Below are 17,833 nucleotides of genomic sequence, written 5' to 3' on the forward strand. Positions count from 1 at the left end.
CCGTGAACCTAGGGTTGCATTATGAAAGGTTTCCAGCTGTACTAGAAGGCTATAGTGATGCTGACTGGAACACCTTATCAGATGACTCTAAGGCTACTAGTGGATATATTTTTTCTATAGCCGGTGGAGCTATATCTTGGAAGTCTAAGAAACAGACTATTTTGGCTCAGTCCACCATGGAGTCAGAAATGATAGCACTAGCTACGGCTAGTGAAGAAGCAGGTTGGTTAAGCCATTACCGGCTGTCTTGATCCATTGCGATAGTACCGCGGCTATTGCAAAAGTTCAGAACCGTTATTACAACGGTAAGAGACGACAAATACGTCGTAAGCACAACACTGTGAGAGAATATCTCTCTATCGGAGCTGTTAGAGTGGATCACGTACGCACTGAGAATAACTTGGCTGATCCTTTGACGAAAGGATTAGCTAGGGAGAAAGTCCATTTTTCCTCTAAGAAAATGGGACTATTGCCATTGAAATGAACCACACATAATGGTAACCCAACCTATGAACTGGAGATCCCAAGAAATAGGTTCAAAGGGTAATAACAAGTTATGGTGTGATATGAGTTGAATATGTTCAAAAGACATAATTTCCTGAAGCGATCAAGGATGAGTTAATAGGAACTCTTAATGAAATCTATACTCCAATTTGGAGTGGAGTACCAAGCTACAGGAGTACTCTTGATAGATTCACCTATGTGAATGTGGAAGTTAGGCCGCTTCCTATGAAATGTGTGGCAGCATTTCTAGAGCATTCACTACACTGGGATAGACGTGCATGGCCGAAATAGCACGGGTCTAGAACAACACCAAGAGTAGGTTGTGTGTGGTACTTTGTCAGAGATAGGGTTCAAAACTTCGAGTCACCCTTGTTGAATCTGAATCGTACTCACTACGTAGAAGTTCAAGTTGAAAAACACTTCTGTTTATGCGCAACCTATATATGTATGGATTCTGCTCGAAAATGTTTTCAAAAAATTCAAGTGGGGGATTGTTGGAACAACAAGTGTGTAGTGTGTGAATTTTGTGAAAAAACTCAAAGTCCCACATTGGTGGGAAATGAGAGTTTTACTCTCTTTATAATATAGAGAGTGGGCTAAAGGGGTGTGGCCCTTGGGCTACCCACATTTTGTGGAGAGGGAGGACCTATATGGTAAACCATATATCACACACACGCGCGCCGAACCGAATCGAGCCGAGCCAGGCTGGGCTGGGTCGGGTCGGGTCGGGTTCGGGTTTGGGTTTGGGTTATTAAACAAACTTAATTTTTGTTACCGGTTTGATTAATATTCAGTTACAAAACGTTTTACTGTTTTGGTTTAAATTTTTCCGTTACATTGCTTGATTCTCGTTGCTGTTTTACTGCTAAACGTTGCACCGTTACACTGATTTAATACCTTGATTCTTGCTTAACGGATACACTAATTGCAGTAAACGTTGCTAATCTTTCTCCCGTTTTCATGCTTAAGCTGTTACGTATCTTTACCAATAAAAGGACGGTTCCAGCTTTGTTTTTACATACACGAAAAAATACAGAAAACCACTTTGCAAAATATATTTTCTCTTCCTCTCAAAACAGTCGAGCAGTTTCTTTCTGATTTTCTGGTGTTCCGTTGTCCGGTGGTTCGGTGCAAAACCGCCGGTATTTTATACTTCTGAAAGACTGTTTTATCCTGGGGGCATCCGGTTTGGTACGAGCTGCTTGCACAAGTTTGAGGCAGTGCCGCGAATGTTCTAAAGAGAGCGACATAGTCCGCGACTCAGTCTTATTCTCGGTAACATTGTTCTTACTATTTTATTTGTGCAATTCCGTTTATAACAAAATTCATTACATTATCCCTTGCTCAAACGCAAGTCGGACACCCAACTTGGCTCCCGTCCGACCACCTATTCTTGCGAGGACCATCTTCAAGCTTTTACTCGGCCTATTGAGCAACTCGGACATACTGCTGGGCAAGGTTGCTGGCTGCCTATTTTTGGGAACATGGTGGTTCTTTGAAGGGCAAGTCGGCCAGGTAACTTGTTGCTCAATTAGGCTTGCTGGCAGCTCAGCATATTGGCCGCTGCTGTACGCTGCTGCTGCCGAGTCTGCTCGGCCACACTGCTACTTGTCCAGGCAGCTACTTGGCCGGGTTGTTATGCTTGTAATGGTGAGGTTTCCGATTTCACTCGGACAGCAGCTTGGACAGATTGTTGGACGCCCAAAATCAAGAACTTGATGTGTGTTTGAGATGCAACTCGGCGCCTGGCCATGCTGCTTGCTACTCAGCCATGCTGCTGCTTTTTGGCTCGGTCAGACTGGCTACCACGCTGCTGCTATGCTCGGTCATCCACGCTGCTATGCTTGGCCGAGTTGCTATGCTTGCAAGGGTGTGGTTTCCCATTTCATTCGTCCAGCTCAATTCAGCTGCTCTTGGCCGTATAAAATATGAAACATGGGGCTTTACATGATGGCAACCCGGACACCCAGCTCTGGTTGGCCGACCATCATTGCTTGTGAGGGTGAGCTTACCCATTTCACTCGAACGGGCAACTCGGACACATGGACGCTTGGAGTAATTGCTAGTGTACTCGGCCAACCTCATACTTTCTTCTAAGTTAAGGCCGAGCACCTATGCTTTGAAGGGCATGGATTGCCTTTGACTTCGGCGAGCTTGCCCTATTGCTGCCAAGCTTGCTAAGCTTGAGAGGATTAGCTTTGTACTTTCATTCAGCTTAAGGAGCTTGGCAATCTTAAGAGTGAGCTCTCGAATTTTGCTCGGCATGCCACTTGGTTTTACAGAGTTGAAAACTCACATTTGAGCTCGGCACTTGGACGGCCGCATGCTTGTAAAATGTTAGTTGCTCTTGCTAGGTATGCTCATCATTTTGCCGTCGCCACATGAGGAACAAACAAGTTGGCCTAGCATCTTGTCTTCAATGAGGCTTCAAGGATAATTCACTCGGCATCATCTTCCATTAAGTAGGTATGCTAAGTTGCTATATTATGAGCCACCAATGTTTGCAATTTTGCAGTACATATTTGCTCGTGAAACCGAGCCATGTATTACATCCTTACTCACAAAGTCGAGCAAAGTATATGTATATATATAGTTGACCAATGAAATACAATTGAAAATGCATGCGAGCTGATTGGACGGTTTTAAGTGCTCTTTTCATGCAAACAAAAATGCATGTGAGCTGTACTGCTGTACACGTAGTCACATATTCATCCAAATTCTTAATCGCCAGCTGCATAATCATATCATGTACATACTTTCATATGTATTTTCATTTTTCTTTTTTATCTAGCTCTGACCGACCATCCATACTTGGAAGGGCATGCTTTGCCTTTTTGCTCGGCCATCTATTAGGCTGCTCGGTCAAGCTCCCTTTTTTTTATTCAAAAATTGGCCATTCGGCTTATATATATATTTATATATATATATTATTATTTTTTTTATATATACTTTTGTATATACTTTTTTATTTTTTAATATATACTTTTGTATATACTTTTTTATTTTTTTAATATATACTTTTGTATATACTTTTTTTTTTTAATTATATATACTTTTTTATATATTTTTTTTTTATTTGTATGGTATTGAGTTGTCCTTTGACGCTATCTCTCAGACGTACTCATGAAATTTCAAGTATTTTCTCAACTTGCAAATTTCTAAGGGCTTGTACGCCTAGGAGTGTTCCTGCCTAATTTAGGTAAAATATACCTTGGGCGATTTGTAGGAAGTCCTGATGTTCATCCGTCCGCCCGTTATAAGGTCGGATGGATGAGTCGACCGTGTGGTCTTCATGGCCGAGTAATTTAGCTAAGGGTGCCCCTGATGGCATTCTACTCGGCCTGTATGAGTAGCTATGCTTGTGTAAGCAAGCTTTTCAATTTTGGCTCGTACAGGGTGTTTGGTTGCCCTGTACGAGTAGCTATGCTTGTATAAACAAGCTTTTCGATTTTGGCTCGTACAGACTGCTTGGCTACCCTGTACGAGTAGCTATGCTTATATAAACAAGCTTTTCGATTTTGGCTCGTACAGGCTACTTGGCTGCCTTGTACGAGTAGCTATGCTCGTGTCCACGAGATTCTTGCTTTTGCTCATCCATTTGACAAGTTGTTTGACTAGGTCGCAAGCACACATCCAACAATGTAGCTTGATGATTTTATTTTTTTGATAATCATAATAATGATCATGACTTTGGGTTTTAGTGCCGCCCAAGTCTTATCCTTCATACAAGAGTTCTTCTCATTCTCTTAAGACTGACGACGTTCTAAAAGAATTACAATTTTGCCCTCACAATGGGTTACATTTGTACGGAAGAGTTCTACTTCATGAAAAGGTGTTCGATTATGGCTAAGTGCCATTCCAGATGTGCCTCCCCACAGACGGCGCCAAATGTTTCGGGCATTTTTTGGATAAACCGAAAGGGGGGTATGGATTCCCACGGGAGACAGATCCAGGATGCAACACTCGTACTGCCCGAACACCTGCAAAATAACGAAACTCCGGTTTACCGGAGATCCGCCTCCGACGATCAAGTTATTGACCGGAAAACGAAATTTTAGAGAGAGATAGTAGAGAGAAGTGAGAGCATATTTTGGGCATTGTGCCTTTGGGAATTGTGTGTTTTCCCTCCATCATGAAATGATTGGGTATTTATAGGAAAATGGGAGATCATGCTCCTAGGGTTTCATAACCTAGGAAGATTAGCTACCCTATACATGGTTGACACGTGTATTAGGGTTTCCTTCATGCTAGGCATGTTTCCTTAATGGGCTTTGAGCCCTTCATTTTCTGATATCTCTCTTTAGGCCACGTGTCATGCTCTTATTAACCTTTATTTAGCTGAGCAGGATGCCACGTGTCGGCTTATAATCGGGCCACTTGTTGGCCTCTCATTTGTCTATAAAAAGGGGGTAAAAATACCCCGAAACACCTATTGTCACAAAACGGGTCATGACAACACCACCTGTTTTGAGCTTCATGGGGTGCCCCCTTGGTACTTGGAGAAGTATGGCTCTCCTAGTGATTCGAAGACTGCAGCGAAGGGAAAGGCTGCCCTCCTGCTGCTAGTCGAGGCAGAGGTGCTGTGTAGGCTCACGCCACACCCTCCACCACTCAACCTACACCACCTCTTGGCGCACAAACTGCTGGGTTCTCTGCCAAACAATGGCAGTCCCTAGTTGCTGCTTTTGGTACTCCTCCACCTCCTTCGAATCGGTTGAATGGTGAGTGGATTATTGATACAGGTTGCTCGCATCATGTCACCGAAAACATAGCATATATGACCAACATTAAGGAAGTAACCCCACTTCCTGTCGGTCTTCCAGATGGGCAACAAGTAATGGCAGTAAAAGGAGGGTGATGTTAAACTTACAAAAACTATCACCCTTAATAATGTTCTCTTTGTTCCTAAATTGAATTGTAATTTAATTTCGTTGTCCCAATTAAGTGATGATTTGAAATGTTGTGTCTTAACTAACTCATCTACATGTGCTATACAGGACCTACAAACGAGGGAGGTGATTGGTACGGGTGAACGATGGGATGGACTTTACTACTTGCGTGCGGAGACAATGATACAAGAGGTTTCGGCACATTCGGTGGATAGCTCGGCTTCTTTGGAACTTTGGCATAGTAGATTGGGTCATCCTTCCGAGAAAGTAGTGATGTGGCTTCCTTTTTTTAGTAATACTACTTGTAGTTTAAATAAAGATTGTGAAGTTTGTCATCGTGCTAAGCATCCTAGGAGTAGTTTTCCTATAAGTGAAAATAAATCAACTCGAATTTTTGAGTTAGTACATTGTGATTTGTGGGGTCCTTATGATCAACCCTCTTCTTGTGGTGCACGATATTTCTTGACTCTAGTTGATGATTTCTCTAGAGTCGTTTGGGTTTATTTATTAATTGATAAAAGGAAGTTTTTCAAATGTTTATGTCTTTTATCGCTATGATTGACCGACAATTTTCTCAAAAACTTAAAATTATTCGTAGTGATAATGGAACCGAATTCAACTGTTTGCATAATTACTTCTTGGATAATGGGATATTGTTTCAAAAATCGTGTGTTGGCACTCCTCAACAAAATGGGAGGGATGAACAGAAACATAAACATATTTTAAATGTTGCTCGTGCACTTAGATTTCAAGGTGGTTTGCCGATTGATTTTTGGGGTGAGTATGTATTAGCGGCCGCACATGTCATTAATAGAACTCCGTCTAGTGTTTTAAATAAACATACTCCTTATGAGGTGTTGTTTGGCCATCCACCGCCTTTTAAGGAATTACGTGTTTTTGGCTCTCTATGTTTTGCACATAATCAACGTGCAAAGGGTGACAAGTTTGCTAGTCGGAGTAGGAAATGTATTTTTGTTGGGTATCCTTTTGGCAAGAAGGGTTGGAGTTTATTTGATTTAGACACTAAGGAATTTTTTGTGTCGGGGGATGTGAAATTTTTTGAGAATTTATTCCCTTACTTGGATACGGTTACTACTAATTTTGTGCCTGATAATCTACATCATGAGGTGGGAATTAGCACAAATTTTTTGGAGTATGTTGAGGACAATGAGCATGATTTTCCACGACCATCAGCAGGAGCCACGGCCAACCAACGGCATACTGACCCAGGCCACGGGCAGGCCGCCGACGTTACTGTTTAGCCAGAACAGCAGCAGCACCCTTCGGTGACAGGGGGGCAGCAACCCAACCTGTGGTTACGCCTCCTGCAGGGGTTGTTGTGGGGAGAACTATGAGAATATGGGGCGAGGTTGTCGGCAGAAATTTCCTAATGTCAAGCATAAAGATTTCATCACTCATACAGTGCTCACGCAAAGTCCGCCCCCCCGTCTCACCTAAGTCCAACACTCCACCTCCCTCAGGTATGTCGTATCCTATAGCACATTATGTTAGTTGTGACAAATTTTCCGTGAAACACCGAAATTATATTGCAGCTGTTACAGCAGGGAAGGAGCCTACATCCTTTAAAGAGGCAATAACAGATGAAGGGTGGTGTAAGGCTATGCAAGAGGAAATTCGTGCCTTAGAAGATAATGGTACATGGGTTATGCAAGACCTTCCCCCAAATAAGAAAGCTTTGGGGTGTAGGTGGGTTTATAAAATCAAGCCCAAGTCCGACAGTAGCATTGAAAGATTGAAGGCTCGATTGGTTATCTTTAGCAATCATCAAGTTGAAGGTATAAATTATGATGAGACTTTTGCACCTGTAGCAAAAATGGTGACTGTTCGTGCTTTTCTGGCGATTGCATCCTCTAAGAATTGGGAACTGCATCAAATGGACGTACACAACGCATTTTTACATGGGGACTTAAATGAAGAGGTCTACATGAAGCTCCCTCCGAGATTTAAATCTGATTCTCCTGGTATGGTATATCGTTTGAAAAAAATCTCTATACGGCCTAAAACAAGCGCCTCGATGTTGGTTTGCAAAATTGGTTACCGCCTTGACGAGTTATGGATTTATGCAGTCATACTCAGATTATTCACTCTTTACATATACTAAGGGTGTCATACAATTAAATATCTTGATCTATGATGATGATTTGTTAAATTTTGGGAATGATTCCGCTGCAATTAAGGCCTTTAAAGATTATCTCAGTTCGTGCTTTCATATGAAAGATCTTGGAGCTCTGAAATATTTTCTTGATATTGAGGTTGCCCGTAGCTCTAAAGGGTTATTTCTTTCCCAACGAAAATATGCTCTAGACATTGTTAATGATACAGGTTTATTGGGTAGTAAGCCTGCACCAACTCCGATGATTCAAAATCATCACCTTGGGCGCGCAAATGGAGCAGTCTTAGATGACCCTGAGCAGTACCGTCGATTGGTGGGACATCTCATATACTTGGAAGTTACTCGTCCCGACTTAGCTTATGCAGCGCACATTTTATCACAATTTATGAATGAGCCACGACAAGAGCACTAAGAAGCTGCATTGCGAGTAATAAGGTACTTGAAGGGTACCCCAGGACAGGGAATATTACTTCGCTCAGATAGTGAGTTATCTTTGATTGGTTGGTGTGATTCTGATTGGGCAGCTTGTCCTATGACTCGGCGCTCTCTCACAAGTTGGTTGGTATTTTTGGGGAACTCTCCTATTTCCTGGAAGACTAAGAAGCAAGGCACAGTTTCTACATCATCTGCAGAGGCAGAATATCGCTCTATGGATGCGATCACTTATGAATTGAAGTGGCTCAAAGCTCTATTATTGAGTATGGGTGTGCATCATCCAAAGGCTATACCCCTCTATTGTGATAGTCAGTCTGCGTTACATATTGCCAGGAATCCGGTTTTTCATGAACGTACAAAGCACATTGAGATCGATTGCCACTTTGTACGGGATGCGATTCAAGAAGGTTTGATTGCTCCCTCATATGTTTCGACTAAGGAACAATTGGCCGATGTTTTTACAAAGGCTTTGGGCATACAATAATTTGAGCATTTACTTAGCAAGTTGGGCATTTGTGACCTATATGCTTCAACTTAGGGGGGTATTAGGAAAAGATATGATAGAATATATTTATTAGGCAAAGATAATTATTTGATATAATGTTAGGCTTATCTTAGGAAATTATAATATGTTTCCTAGTTTGATAAGGTTACGGACTACTTGTATAAATATGCTTTGATCATGAAATAAGAGAATCAAGCTTCTACTGCCTAATTCTTCTGACTTTTACAATATGCAATTGATTGTGTATTTAAATATAAAATATGATAAAAATATATGTGAAATTATAAGTTGGGACAAATTTAACAATGCATTACACAATATAATTTACAAGAAATATTTATAAATGAAGAAAAAATATAGTGAAAGTACCATACAAAATTTATATTAATCAAAAGGAAAATTTGCAAATTGCAGCCATTTAAAAAAAAATTGCAAATTGCAGCCCAAAAGTTCATATAAATTGTAAATTGCAGCCCGATTCAACTTTTTCATCGGTTTACAAGTTGAAAAATCTTCGATTAAGGTTTTAGGGGCCATTTTAGCTCTTAGGGGTCCGAATTGAGCTCGGAATTAGCAAAAAAAATAACGCAAGTATCTCGTTTTGCGTAACAAAAGTGTATCAATTTGTGGAAAACTGTAAATATGAGACACTTACGTCATTTTTTTGCTAATTCCGAGCTCAATTCGGGTTTCTAAGGGCTAAAATGACCCCTAAAACCTTAACCGAATATTTATCAACGTGTAGACCAATGAAAAAATTGAATCGGGCTGCAATTTACAATTTATACGAACTTTTGGGCTGTAATTTGCAATTTTTTTTTAAATGGCTGCAATTTGCAAAATACGAACTTTAAATGGCTGTAATTTACAAATTTTCCCGTTTAAAAAATAAAGTGATTGTAAAACCAATCAACTCACGCACCATTGCATACAACTGATAGTATGTACTATGTAGTACCTAATTAACAAGGTACAATCAGTGGTAATTTGGTTAATATGCATTAAAAGCAAATTGATTTGTGTTAAATTAAATTTGCTCATTTGAATCAATTGAACAAAAATTTTACAAGGGTTAGTGAATTTATAGAGGGATTATAAATATAAGGAGTTTAGAAAATGAAAAGGAAATAAGATACGGAGTATACAATAAAATATACGTAGTACAATAAGACGAATCAAACAGAAGATATAGAATAACGAGAATTGAATTTATGATCAAAATTTGACGAAACTTTTGGCCTAGGAGCAAAAGAATTATACAAATTTTTGTATGTGGCTGGCCACATGGTGGGACAGGGGTTACTTGTAGGGAATTACTTGTATTGTGGGGTTACTTGTAGAGTGTTACTTGTATTCTAGGGTTACTTGTATTCTAGGGTTACTTGTAGGGTGTTACTGGTTTTGATCATGGGTTACTTGTAGAGTGTTACTTGTTTGCTATGAGGGTTTTGTTTGGGGTTATTAATATGGGTTACTCAGAATACAAGTAACCCCAAAATACAAGCAATACCTACAAGTAACTCATAAAGTAACCCAAAATACAAGTAACCCTTGACAAAACCATTAACAATCTACAAGCAGTCCCTGCCGCACTTAAGGACCTAGGGAGGGAGTATCTTTGTACGATTAAAATTGCCTAAATTACAACAAAATTATACCACCTCCGTTTCTTTTTAGTTGACACGTATTCCTTTTTAGGAAGTTTTTTATTTGTTGACACTTTTCCTTTTGGGGTAGCTTTTTACCTTACATTTACAAGCTACCCCACTTGCTTTTTATTTAGTCTCACTTTCTCTCCTCTCCTTATTATATGTGCCTAAATTAAATGCGTCAACTAAATAGAAACGAAGGAAGTATTAATATAAAAAAAATAGGGAGGAAGTATGTTTGTACGATTAAAATTGCCTAAATTACAACATGATTATATTAATAATCTAAAGGGGTGTTTGGTAAGTGGGAATTGAGGGTGGGATCGGAAGTTTTAATCCCAATATAAAAAAAAAAAGCCTTGTTTGATTGGTGGGAATGAGAATAAAAAGAGGTTTGGGAATGAGATTATTTATGGGTGAATTCCCACCATTTTATTACCTAGAGAGGGTAGGTAATAACTGGATGGGAATGAGAATGAGAATAGGGTGAAAATGACATTTTTGCCATTAATGAAAAGAATGAAATAATAATCTTAATAAGGGTATTTTTATCAAATTGTTGTTTATTCCCTATATATTTCCACCCATTATCCAAACAAAGTATTGACATATTTTCATGTATTCCCCATCAATTAATTCTCAATCCCATTCCCACCTTTTAATCCCCAAACTAGTGTGTACCCCGGGCGATGCCTCGGGTTTCTAGTTTGTGTACTTCTTGCTTTAATTTAGCAATTATGTTCGATTATTTGTATAGTAAGTGTGTGAGTGGTTCGGGCGTTACCTCGGATGTCACTTTTTTTTTACATCATATGTTTTTATATTCTAATCTTGTGAAAAATAAATAAAGTATATTACCTTTATTTTACTTAATAAATGAAAGGAATATATAATATTATGTGCAACTTGAAACATTAATAATAATTGGTTGAGATGGTGAATGTATTACTTATATGTATTGGAGGTTATGGGTTCGAATCTTGTTTAAAGCATATTTTATTTCACTTAAATGACGTGGCTAGCTTACGTATCATTTGGATGATGACGTGGCATTATGACGTAGCACACATACTTTGAAGAGTACCACGTGGCACCGTGGAGTATCTTTGTACTCCCTCCGCCTACAATTATTTGCAACATTTGCCATAAATGGGTGCTTTCTATTATGTGCAACAATTTTTTATCTTTCCTTTTTTTAGTAAATTTTAAAGTGTAAAAAGATCATCTTACTAGACTTAAACATATGGGACCACTGTCTCTCTCCAATTTCCCACTCACTTTAACCCACTAACAAACTTAAATATATGAGACCACTTTCTCTCTCTTATTTCCCTCCTTTTTACAACTTAATTAAACCCACTTAAACTTAATTAAACTACACTAAAAGTTTTGCCTAGGAGTCCGCAAAAAGGACGTTTGATGCAGATAATCGTGGACGGAGGGAGTACCATTAAAATTGCCTAAATTACAATAAGATTATATTAATCTAGTCATGACTCATGAACTCAAGATATTTTAAAACATAAAAGACTAAACTACCCTTGTTATAGTCACTGACTACAAATGCTGAGGCCATAGTTAGTCAATCTCGCATATCAGTTGCATAATCTCCCAACTCATCATGGTACATCCTTTTCTCTTACTCCAAATTTTGATCTAATGTTCAAAAAATAATACAATCGTTAATTTATTAGTATTGAATTTCAAATTTCCTGCTTAATTTAAATTTTAGGTTTTGAATAATTTGCCGTTATTTTTTTTGAGGGTTTTTTTTTTTTTTTTTGCCGTTATTAAATGAATTTGATGAACATATAGGCGAATACAGAAGAAAGAGAAAAACCAAAATTGAAGCTCTACTCCTATTGGATGAGTTCTTGCGCCTGGCGTGTCCGTATTGCGCTCAATTTGAAAGGTCTCTCTCTGTTTTTTAATTTATTTTTTTTCAGAAACTAATTTGAAATTTGCAATTTTCTTTGAATAATTTTGGTATTCTGATTCTGTAAAATTATGGACTAATTATATTTCCCTTTTTATTTTTGTGCAGGGTTGGATTATGAGTACAAAACTGTGAATTTGCTAAAAGGAGATCAATTTAGTGACGGTGAGTTTCTGAGTGTTATGCATTGTTTCTTTTGTTTTGGGTATGTTTGGCGTGTTAGAAATTTACAATGATGGAAACAAAAGAAAATACTGAAAGAGTATACGAAGTAATTTCGTGATGATTTTTCCTCGAATTATTTATACATGTATAAAACTAAGTAGTGGTTTCAATGCTTATAGTTAAGCTACCAATAGGCTATTTAACATAAAGCAAGATTAACAGAATTCAGTAATCTATCACACCCCTGCAATTGTAAGCTTGTAACGAGAGGAACACGAACACTAAGACTATTCCGGATTTCATCAAATAAAAGAAGAGACAACCTTATGTCTGGCATGTACTTGTTTCATTTCATTAAATGAAAGGAAATCTATCTGTAAAAATAATTGTAGCAAAGTATTAGAGGAAGCAGTCAATATAATATCATCAACATACAACAATATATATGCCGTATCACACCTATTCCTGTAAATGAATAAGGAACTGTTTGATTTACTTTTAGTGAAACTGATGATGGAACAAAATCAACAAACCTCTTGTACCTTGCCTTAGGGGCGTGTTTAAGTCCATACAAAGACTTTTGAGTTAATAGACATTATGTGGATGTCCGAATCTCGAAGCCCATAGTTCAGTACATATTTACCATCTTTTTCAACTCACCATCTAGAAACATGTTCTTGACATTAAATTGATTAATTTGGCTTTTTTTTTTTATTTATTTTTTATTTATTTTTTTTATTTTAACAATGGAGATATTGTCCAAATGGTTACTAGTTTAACCACTTGACTAAATGTTTCTCCACAATTAATGCCAACCTATTGCGTTTTACCATCAACTATAAGATAGGCTTTATGCCTTTCAAATGAACCATCTGATTTTTCTTTACGAGTAAACAAACATAAAGAGAATGATGTTAACATCTGGTGGATGAAAGGCACTAAATCGGTAAATTCCATGTCTTATTTTTAAGTAGAGCATTAAATTTATCATCTATACCTAATTTTTAATTCAGGTCATAAAAGGCAGTTAACGGGTTACACAGGGTAGGAGGTTTTGTAAGTGTGGTATTATGAGCTTCATCTGTTTTATACTTTGGATGCTTATATATACTATATATTATATACTATATTGAATTGGGTTATCGGACATTGGTTTGTAATTTGGTGGGATGGGATGTAAATGTAATGTCGTGTGGGCTGTTGTTCGTCAATGTGTGGAGTAGAAGGTGCAGGTGGGACATGTGGATGCTGGCCCGCAATTGATTTTGATGGAGGAGATATTGTAGGTGTAGGAGCAGGTGGAAAGTGGGCTAGAGAAGGAGGGTGGTTGGGCTCTCTTTTATATGAAAGTAGGATGAAAAAAGGCCATGTTAAGAGTGAAGAGAAAGCATTTCAGGCTAGGGGTGAGTCTTCCTTTAAGGGGAAGATAGAAAATTCTGGAAATCGTGGAAGAGGCAGAGGTGGTTTCTGAGGTCGAGGTAGAGGTCGTGATAATGATTCCGGGCGTGGTAGAGGCCGAGTCCAATGTCGGTATTGCAAAAAATATGGGCACAAGGAGGTTGAATGTTGGTCAAAGCAGAGAGCTGAACTGAAATGAAAATAAGTTGAAGAGAACAGGTCCTAAGAGTGAATTGAATTGGATGTGAATGTACCTGACTTATCTGTTAATGGTGGGCTGGGCTGGTAGTACCGCATAGTAATCTGAGACAATGCCAATCAATAAATTGAGTGTTGTTTAAGAAGTTGCTTATTTGTTGTTGGGTAGCTATCACTGGATAAGTACAGAACAACGTTACAAGGTTCGCGGTACGGAGCCACGAATCGCGATCTGATTTGTGCGAACCGGAACGCGGAACAAACGCGACCTGGGTCGCTGGTGGTCGCGAACCAGAACGCTGAAGGTGGCGACTCCTAGTTGTGGCTGAGCAAACACGGTTGTTCTTCCTCTGCAACCTTTAATGGCTTGTTTCCCGACATTTTAATGCAGTTTTCTCTCTCTTTCTTCTTTCACGTGTATTTACTTATTTAATTTCTGAAGTTTTTGACTTTTTTTCTCCCTCCTCTCTCCTGATTTACCTAGCAGTAACATTTTTTTTTATATATGTGCACACTAAGGGTGGCGGCTAGGGTTTTGTTTTAATTGGTAAAAAGCTTAAAAGGCCTTAAACCTATATCTGTCTATCAACAACTTGGGCTTTTTTTAAATAAACAACTTGGGCTTTTTATTTTATTTACTTTTTTTTAGCAATCCACTCACCTAGATATAAAAATCTATCAATAAAAACCACCTATATAATTTATTTATTAATTTACTTATTTCGTACCCAATTGTACCGGATTCACCACGGGTAGCGTTCCGCGTATTCGTTTCCGTGCAACGTTTCGAATCGAATCCCGTCCCATGTAATGTTGGTACAGAACTGGACATCTATTTTATTACTGCAGATTTATTTTGGACAAGAAGATTGGTGTTGGATAACCAAAGCGTATAGAAATGCTAATATTTTAGTGGCAAACACAGTAATGGACATAGACGAAGTTAAGATCTATGGGGCGCTTGTACGTGTTGATTCAATGGATAAGGTGGCTGAGATTGAGGGAGCAGAAAAGGACAAGATGAGGGAGAAAGTGAAGAAGATTATTGGTCATGGAATTAATTGTTTTGTTAACTGGCAGTTAGTCTACAATTTCCCAGAGTAACTCTTGCTGATGCTGGAGTGCTTGCCATCGAGCATGCTGATTTTGATGGTATTGAATGTCTTGCTCTGGTGACTGGTGGGAGATTGCATCAACCTTTGATAATCCCGAATCTGTTAAACTTGGACATTGCAAGTTATTCTACAATGTAGTTGTTGTTAGTGACTTAGTGATAAGTTATTCTAGCTGTTAGTGGAAGTACAGGTCACTAATTTGTAGAAGTTCAGTTTGGAGTTTGTAATTTTCATTTCTTATTTAAAGCTTTGTATTTTGCTTTTGAGTGCAATGAACAATCAGCTTTCTTTGGTTTTCTCTCTTTAATTATTTTGCTTTGTTAGACATATTCTATTGACTTACCATGAAAATACAAGTCAACAAAATATGTTTAACAAAGCAAAATAATTAAAGAGAGAAAACCAAAGAAAGCTGATTGTTCATTGCACTCAAAAGCAAAATACAAGGGATTTAAATAGGAAATGAAAATAACAAACTCCAAACTGAACTCCTACAAATTAGTGACCTGTACTTCCACTAATGGCCAGAATAACTTACCACTAAGTCACTAACATTAACAGCAACTACATTATTTTAATCAAGAATCCTAAGCCTACCAACTTTCCTAATTAATAGGAACGGATTTTTACCATTACTCAACAGTTGGAGACTTGGAGTATGGGCCAAAGGAATTTAGGTCTCTGGAGTTGGATTAGTGGTGTTTTGATTTGTGGCATGCGAGAGTAAGAAGAAGCTTGAGATTGGAGATGGTAGTGTAAGTAAGTTAGTAAGAAGAAGCTTGAGATTGGAGATGGTACTTTTAGTGTGCTATTGCTTTTGTTGTGACCCTTGGCTGAACATGCTAGGTTGCTTGGTCTGCCCAAATTGCTTACCCCATGGTTGAGTTGGATAAGAAAAAGGAGGCACAACACAAGGTGGTATTTGCATCCATGCTCACCACAGAAAAGGGAGGAGGTTGCTCCCTTGACCTTGTCTTCTTACTTTTATACCCAAAATCATATCCACCTCATTAAGTCCTGCATTTTAAGCAAGAACTCAAATGATGCTTGGTTGCATATATGCCTCTCATGTTTGTACCAAAATTCAATATATCATCAACATAAAGACATAAAATGATATCAAACCTTTGTAAATGTAGAATATATAATTTCTCCAAAATTATGCATATAACCACGAGACTATAAGGAAAAAAATAAATAAATTACATAATCAAATTTTTCATACCATTGCTTTGGAGCCTTTTTCAAATCATATAATGATTTGAGTAATTTATAACATGTCTGCTTACGAACCCTTATGGCTGCTTCATGCACACCTCTTCATCCAAATCCCCATTTATAATTATTGTTTTTACATTCATTTGATGTGCATGCAAACCAAGTAAATAAGATAAACTAACAATACCTAATTTATCCAATTCTAGCTACGAGTATGTGTATTATAATACTCTACTAAATCTATTTGTGTAGAGCCTTGTCCGAAAATCTGTATTGAATGATGATTAACATTCTTTTCACCTTTGGAACTAGGAGGCAATTTTTTTAAGTCCCATTCATATTATTCATTAAAGACTCTTATCATTTATTGCTTCCTTTTAAATGCTACATGTCTTTGGTTCATCATTCTCGACTTCCACATTGAGAATCATAAGAATTTTATTGGTTTTAACTTCTCTGTATCCCTCCACTATATCGTGGGGTTTGATGAAATCCTACTCCAAATTCTTCACTTTTTTAGCTCATACACTTCTTATATAAATACTAGAAACATTTGGAATTGTCTTTGCATTCACATGAATAGGATTATAACTTAATTCTATTCACAATGTTTGCAATGACTCATCAACACTTTTGGAATCACATTATAATTTTATTTAAAAAAATCTATCTCATATTCCTTAACATTTGAGTCCAAAACCATAAAGCCAATAAGCCTTTCAATTTTTCACATATCCTACAAAATTACTTGTCAAAGTTGACCTAAATTAGCTTTTCTGGGGTTAGGGACCTTATAACAAGGCTATCATCCCCAAACTCTATAATAACTAATGATATGTTTTCTTTTTCTCAAAATATTTTATGGAGATAACTTTATTTTCCTTATAGGGAATTCTATTCTCACCCTTTAGGTTAGTAGATATGGAACCGGAATATTTATCTTCATTTAAGGCAACCACTAAATGTAACATTGTCTCTTTCAATTATTGTTGGCTATCTCTGCTAAGATTAAATAAATCTTGTGATGATTTCTGAAAACCAATTTTTGCTATCATAATTGTTTTTATTTATTAATTTTTAATTTTATATTAGAGAAGAAGGGGCATTATGGGTAGTTTATAAATAGGCACCAACCATTTACTCATCCCTCACCCCTTCCCTTATATAATTGAGATATAGAAGTTGTGAGAGACATGCATTTAACTTTTCCGACTAACGGTAATTCACAGATTGCACACTAGTTAACTCTTTATTTTTATATTTTTATTTTTCAATTATATTATTATTTTTTTCGATAGAATTGATAGTGCTTTTTCTTAGTGTCAACAATGCATTGTGGGTGCAATAATTCCTTTTCACTATTTTATTTTTTTATTTTTAATTGTTAGAGTTTCAAAAATTGAATCCTCTTGGTTATGTGCCGGTGTTGGTGGATGAGGATATAGTGACTGCGGATTCATTTGCTATCATAATGGTCAGTATACGCTGTCATATTATTCAAGATGAGAGTTTGTGGCTCTTATTTTAGCATTTTAAAGTATTTACTAAAGAAGCTTCATAATTCAATACGCAGTATCTAGAAGAGAAGTACCCACAACATCTGTTGTTGCCCCAGAATCTTCAGAAAAGAGCTATCAATTACCAGGTGTAGCACATGTTTTTTCACTAAACTTGGTAATTTGAATGC

The 17,833-nt window shown here is 37.6% G+C and overlaps 1 protein-coding gene across 2 annotated transcripts in view; it reads left to right on the top strand.

Annotated features, from left to right (window-relative positions):
- Window positions 1-11,659: 11,659 nt before the first annotated feature.
- LOC110724454 (glutathione S-transferase 2-like) overlaps window positions 11,660-17,833 on the top strand; it is a 41,544-nt gene continuing 35,370 nt past the window's right edge. For both annotated transcript variants that reach the window (XR_002511996.1, XM_021903871.1), the window contains exons 1-5: window positions 11,660-11,740; window positions 11,932-12,028; window positions 12,161-12,217; window positions 17,535-17,620; window positions 17,720-17,791. Coding sequence is in view for 1 of the 2 variants with exons in the window: in XM_021903871.1 (XP_021759563.1) it covers window positions 11,738-11,740; window positions 11,932-12,028; window positions 12,161-12,217; window positions 17,535-17,620; window positions 17,720-17,791 (315 nt within the window). In the remaining variant the exon portion in view is untranslated. The remainder of the gene's footprint in view (window positions 11,741-11,931; window positions 12,029-12,160; window positions 12,218-17,534; window positions 17,621-17,719; window positions 17,792-17,833) is intronic.

Source organism: Chenopodium quinoa, unplaced genomic scaffold (assembly GCF_001683475.1).
Source record: "Chenopodium quinoa cultivar QQ74 unplaced genomic scaffold, ASM168347v1, whole genome shotgun sequence".
Lineage (NCBI taxonomy): Eukaryota > Viridiplantae > Streptophyta > Magnoliopsida > Caryophyllales > Amaranthaceae > Chenopodium > Chenopodium quinoa.